The 6,511-nt window shown below is 46.3% G+C and overlaps 1 protein-coding gene across 1 annotated transcript; it reads right to left on the bottom strand.

The window, feature by feature from the left end:
* Nucleotides 1-278: 278 nt before the first annotated feature.
* Nucleotides 279-6,293, bottom strand: NKX3-1 (NK3 homeobox 1). Its single transcript, XM_088152021.1, has 2 exons — nt 5,897-6,293; nt 279-2,241 (listed from the first exon to the last, which is right to left on the bottom strand). The coding sequence occupies exons 1-2, from the start codon at nt 6,198-6,200 to the stop codon at nt 1,832-1,834; spliced, it is 714 nt and encodes a 237-aa protein (XP_088008147.1). The 5' UTR covers nt 6,201-6,293; the 3' UTR covers nt 279-1,831.
* Between the last annotated feature and the right edge of the window lie 218 nt (nt 6,294-6,511).

Raw genomic sequence — 6,511 nt, 5'->3', positions numbered from 1 at the left:
GGATTTGATGGTCTCAGTGCCCCCACCCAGATCAATGATTCTATGTGGCTTTTGAATCTCTTTTTGCCAGTCCCTGAAGCACCTTGAAATTGAATACAAATCCCCTCCATGTTCCTGGAAGAAAAAATTAAAAATGCACACAGAGGACTTCCTTAATCTTCTTCCAACCCCCTCCCCCCAATAATTACTGTAGCAGTGCTATTCAGCCTGGGAAAATTATACCTGAGTCGTTGAACTCCCAGTAGGAAGACCGCTCACCTTAATCCAGCCAACAGAGGGAAGCGCTCCTCTCAGCATGTCCACCCACCTTCTAAACGCCAAATCCCATTTCTTCCTGCTTGGAATTAAAATGAGAGGCACGCTCTCTCTTGCACCCCAAAAGATGTTTATTTTTAGGGACAGAAAGAGTAACAATTTCTTCTGCTTTCAGAGAAGGGAACCTGCCCACTCTGCTGAGGTGTCATCGTCCTGGACCCCTTCGATAGGCAAGCAAGGTCAGGTGGCAGTTTATTCAAAAAAAATGAACCATGACGATGCTCTATTTGCATGGAAGCAGTTAAATGAATCTTCAGGCTAGAGGGATACTACATTAAGTCTGTACAGGAAAAGTTCACCCTGTATTGATAGAATCGGCCTAGAAGCCATGAATTGGGAGGAAGCACATCTCATTGTGCCTTTGCTGAAAGCACAGAGGAAGGGGTCATATCTCTGGCAGGTATTGAGGTGGCTGATTCACATAGCCCTCTAAATCTTTTCCAGGGTCTTTTGATACATGGGAAATTTCAGCACATGCAACCTCTCCACTGTCATTATCTGCTTATATAAGAGACTCTCTGGAAGCTGCCAAAACCTAGATTAATTTAGACTATAAAGCAGCAAAATGGAAACTTGTCTTCAACCAAATCAGATTAGCCCCAAATTTTCCACTCTGCCTGGCAGCAATTCATGAAGTTTCAGACATACAGTACAATGACTGGGTTCACACCTTAAGCTTGAACCATGGTTGTTTTGTGCATGGTTTGTTGAATACATCATGATTGACTGGGTTCATGCTTTACAAGAGGCTATAAATCATGGCTTGTACACCACGGTGGTTGGGTTCATCCAACACGTGAAATCAGGGACGCACCATCTGAGTTCCCAGATGATTGAAATGGATGCCACAATGGGAGGATGGCCTATAGACTGAAAAATACCTACACATGAACCCCATGTTGAAACCAAACCAGCTACATGGTGATTTAGTGCCCCATGAGAATCCAGCCAGTATTTTCCAAGCCATCACGTTACTCTTTCAGATGGCTCACAAGGAAAGCATAAGCACTGTACAAAGATTCAGTTAAAAAGGAAGGGGGTCCTTAAATGTCAAATTGCATTTAAGGTGGAAGTTCCAGGTCTGAAAAGATTGATCATTGCTATGCTGTCTGGCCTGCCTAACTAACTAGGTTTGAACCTGGCTTCTTTGGCACTCTCTCCAGAGCTGTCAGCTTGTTTTGAAAAGTGGTGCTTCAGGCTTTCACATTTTAATGTATTTCTCAGGATACCATAATTCTTTCACTGTATGTTAACGGGTGTATGGTGTAGCCTGGCATTGAGGAAATAGAGAGATAGCTAAATTATTGTATTAATGTTGTTGTCTGGATAATCCCTCAACATGCATACTGAGAAGAGGACGCCCAGCAGGGCCCCTGGAAGTGGAGGACACAGGTTGACCAAGTCTCTCTGCAAAATCTACCTGGGCAATCGATTCCATGGTTGCAAAGCTAGTGGGGGGTGGTAGTGGATGAAGACATGCAAATCCCTGAGAGACTTGGGTCACTCACAGCATTAGTTACCAAAAGACTGGGCTCCAGCTATTCAGATAACATAAATATGGATTATACTGATAGCTGTGGTATACAGAAAGTGCTAGGGTAGCCCTAGAGAAATTGTTTTCTCTGAAGACTGGGAGAGGCGAGTTCTTCTCATGTCCTCCAAGTTCAGAGGCCAGTTGCTTCCTCTTGGTCTTATATCTTCTGTTCTGGAACCAGATCTTCACTTGGGTTTCGGTGAGCTTCAGGTTCTTGGCAAGGTGGGCTCGTTCAGGAGCAGAGAGGTATTTCTGGTGACTGAACTTCCTTTCAAGCTCAATGACCTGGGTGTGAGAAAAGGCTGCCCGTGAACGCTTCAGCTGTTTCGGGGCTCTCAGGAAGGACTTGGCAGAGGGCTCACCGTTTGGCTGACAGACTTCTGCAGGTGGATCTGGTGGGCAGGAAAAATATTGATACAACTTCAGCCACTGCACTTCAAAAGAGGGCAGACAATTTCCCACGACATCAGTCAAGAGGAAAAGATGAAATAACCACATGAAGACAGGATTTGCCCCTTGCACACCATACCATAATACTGTTGATTTAATTCAGCATGTTGGGCAACCCATTCAAAGGGGTTTTATTGAGTAAACCATGGCTAAGCTATGGCCTAGTGCAAAATGTAAAGCCAGCTAGCCACACTAAGCCATGAATGAACACAATTGTTTGGTTCACATAGCAAGCTGTCATAAACCATCGTTACCAAACCATAATGGCGGACGTCACACCTTGTACCAAGCCAAAATTAAATAAACCATATGACAGCCTTGTGCAATTTGTGAAGCTAACCACTCCCTTTGTATTGGGAATATCAGAAACCCTCTCTTTGGAAATGCCCTAAAGATAGTCTGAGTGGAGACACTCTCTTCTGCTCTTTTTCAAAACACAAGCCTGCGCTGGATATCAAAGAAGCTCCATTAGATCTCGGTCTCCCTGGTCCTGCAATCCAATGCACCTTTCCCATTGGGCTAGTCTGGGAGTCAACTTAAGTGTAAGCATTCAAAATAATCAGCTGCACTTTTAGGCTCGAGTAACACGGGTCACTTGCACACCGGCTTAGGCTTACATTCCAACAGGAAGATCTTTCTGGGGCAATTCCAACTCTCAGATTTAGAAGCGTCTCATTGCTAAGCTTTGCCCAGGGGAGTGGGGTGCGGGGGGACACTTCATTTATATACTGTTTATCTCATTCAGAGTAATAGTGCAGTAGAAGGACATGGAGTCAAAACGGAGACAAATTGCTATGTGGATATCATATATCCTTGTTCCTTTTTAGTCCATATTCATACATTAAAAACACCCCACAATCTAATATTCCTCAGACCTTCCATGGACATTAAACAGAAATAGGTACTGAGAAGAAGGAAGTTGATACTTGTATCTGGCTGAATAAAAGATAATAGATACAAGATAATAAGGAGGAACAGAGCTGATATAATCTACTGGCTTATATATTCCAGTGCAATGCTATTTATTCCCAAGCATGGCTTGTACAATGAAAAATGTATATTTGTTGCATCTTTAGTGCAGATCTCACCAGAATCGCTCTCTATGGACCGAACGTCAACGTTCGCACAACATGCTTACTCGGGTCAACTGAAGAGTTCAGGCAATGACAACACACGAAAAGCAAAACTCGTTAGGTTTGTTTGGGGACTGTGTTACAATTAGGGCTTGGTTGTGTTTTTTTCTTGGCTTAGTGAGTTGTGCAAATTCACATTTTTCCTGTCTGATTAGTTACTAGTCCAATATATTGCATGAACTCAGAAAATAAGTCAGTTCTGTAACCAGGTTAAGAGAGGTTGTATAAGCGCTGCCAGTTCAGTGTTTCTCAACCTTAGCAACTTTAAGATGTGTGGACTTCAACTCCCAGAATTCCCCAGCCAGCCAGGCTGGCTGGGGAATTCTGGGAGTTGAAGTCCACACATCTTAGAGTTGCCAAGGTTGAGAAACACTGCAGTAGATAACCACAGGCAGATAACAAGCAACCTCTGGATAGGTTGGTCTTTAATGACCATAATCTGGGATATGGAAGGCTCTGCTCCCTTGCTTTCACACAACACTCTTAACCTGGTTAATGAATTCACCCATGTTGGGACTTGCACAATACACCGAATCATAAACTAGCCAGATGAGCTGAGTTTGCACAGCATCCCAACCGAAAAAACGGACTGTGTTCTACAAATACAGCCTACGACTCTCAAGGTTTCCTATTGGGGTTATTCCCAGACCTGCCTAGATACAATGAAACCCACTTTTTTTTTTAATGCAAACTTTCTGTGTGCTTTATCACTAAACCACGACTCACACGCACAATTATAAGGTTGGCCGGGATCTTGCAAATCTTGTCTGGGGCTCAGCAGCTAAATGGGGCTGGGCCAGGTTGATGCTTGGATGGGTAACCATCAGAACATCTCAGGTCTGTTGGCTAGTTTGCAAAGTGAAAAAGAAAAAGAAAAGATGGTCCTGCAGAGAAAACTACATGGTGGTGCCCATGAATTTGACAAGAGTTGCACTCACTACACCACAGCGTTTTTATCTTTTATCTTATAGGATTGTTGCAAAGGTTCGTGCAATTTCAGATGTAAAATGCTTTGAACTCATGCACTTTTCTATAGTAGTTTTAAAAGAAAAATGACACAGTTACTGGCCAGATCCTTGTTAAAGGATTTCACTAGTTATTCTATGAGCTTCTTCCAGGAGCAATGTACTGTTGCACCCTTTGCCATAATTAAAGTATTTCTGGAAAAGCCACCACGAACAAGGCACGGAGGTAAGAGTCCTCCTTCCCTGTCTGCCCACAGCACCTGTTATTGACAGATAGGCTGCTTCTAGACGTGGAAGTTCATTTAAACCATTACAATTAATTTTCTTGGATAGACCCGTCTTCCAGGACTTGAGCAACTTCATCTTATGCAATCACAACAGGTAGTAAGGAAGGGCGACTATCATTCCAACTGCAAATGGGGAAAAATATTTCTTACGGATACACACATTCTTGTTCTTATTCTCACACTTTCCTAGGGCTTTCTTCCTGAGATTTTCTTTTTTTTTTCATGCCGAACAATTTGGTAAACAGGAACTGCTTCCACAAATGCAGTTTGAAGTGGTACCGTTTACCAGCACCGGCTTCTTCCCCGTCACCTCCACATGTAGGTAAACGGGTTCAGTCATAGCAACAATTACAGGAATATGAAAGTTCCACAATTTTTGACCCAGAGGATTGTTTAGATTTGCGCATGAGTCTTCTAAGCCAGGGTTCCTCAACCTTGGACACTTTAAGACGGGTGGACTTCAACTCCCAGAATTCCCCAGCCTGGCTGGGGAATTCTGGGAGTTGAAGTCCACCCGTCTTAAAGTGCCCAAGGTTGAGGAACCCTGTTCTAAGCGCATCACTTCATAAGGGGGCCCCTTTCCCCCAAACATGGAGAACAAACCTCTCCCAGACCGACTGATCATCCCCACATGCAAACCCTACAAGATATGCTGAGAAATACGAAGGGGCTTAACTTTGCCCAGCAACTTAGAAAGCAAAGGAGGAGTGTTGAACTCAGCTTCCCTTATTTCTAATCTGATGCTCTACCCAACACAGGAGCCATATTTGCACAGGGCACTGAGTTTTGGGAACCCAGGTTCTCTGGATGTCATGCTAGTTGCTGATTTAGGGCTCCTGGCTGTGTGAACTCAGCCAATACAGTCAGTTCCACCCTCATCTGAGATCCCGAAGGAGGACAGTGTTGGAATATGGTGGAAAAGAAATCAGAAGGTAAAGCAGGTTATACCTTTTTTTAAAAAAGATTTTTTATCCAGCCTTTATCATCTTTATAAATAACTCAAGGGGGCGAACATACTTAATATTCCTTCCTCCTCCTATTTTGATCAGAAGGATTCGTCAGAAAAGATGCTCTCAGGCTCCGGATTTTTTGCACTGATTTGACAGGCCACGGAAGAACTAGAGGCGGGGATCCAGAGTGGAAGATTCGTGCTCAGGAGGTCGTGAGAACACACCAGCTTGCAGTAGCCGCAGAGTCCCCCGCCCCCCTTACCTGTTGCATCCGTCTCGGCGGCTCGGGTGGCCCCAAGAGGCAGAAGATCGCTCGGGGTGGCCTCCTTGGGAGACGCTCCGTTGGGGCGATGCGGCCGCGGCGCCTTTTCCGCCCTCGGCTCCGCGCTGGAAGCCTCCCCCGCGTCGCTCTGGCGCAGAATGTCCTGGATGAGAAACGAAGTCAACTGCTTGGGGCGGGGGGCGACGCCGCCGCCGCCGCCGCCGGCCCCGCCGCCCCCATCCGCGGGCAGCGGCCGCCGCGGCGGGCGAGCGCTGGAGGAAAGGCGCTGCTGGGCGCTCTGCATCAGCCGCTGGTGGCGCGCAAGGGGGCGCCCGGGCGCTCCGCGCAAACTTTGGCACTCTCGCCCGCCGAGCTTCCCCGCGCGTGGGGAGGGTCGTTTATGTAGCTTGGCGGAGGGGCGGCGAGCCCTCCTGGCCGGGGATTGGTGCCTCCGGCCCGAGAAACGCCTCGTGGGCTTCTCCTCCCAACAAGCCGGGCTCTCGGTGACCTTCGCCATGCACTTTAGACCAGCGCGTCCCTCCCTCCTCTTTTCTTGCACGAGATGCTTTGCCAGAAACGATCCTACGAGGACTTGTAGTAAACGCGCTCGGGATT

The sequence above is a fragment of the Python bivittatus genome, unplaced genomic scaffold (assembly GCF_059951505.1).
Source record: "Python bivittatus isolate LINGU-HERP-01145 unplaced genomic scaffold, Pbiv_v1 ctg000680_np1212, whole genome shotgun sequence".
NCBI lineage: Eukaryota > Metazoa > Chordata > Lepidosauria > Squamata > Pythonidae > Python > Python bivittatus.
This window is presented reverse-complemented; position numbering and strand designations above follow the sequence as displayed.

Bases quoted from the DNA above. Each gene is read 5' to 3' on its own strand.
- NKX3-1 (XM_088152021.1), bottom strand. From the start codon at position 6,200: ATGCAGAGCGCCCAGCAGCGCCTTTCCTCCAGCGCTCGCCCGCCGCGG. The intron at 2,242-5,896 runs GTAAGGGGGGCG...CCTGCCCACCAG, and splicing joins CGCCGAGACGGATGCAACAG to ATCCACCTGCAGAAGTCTGT.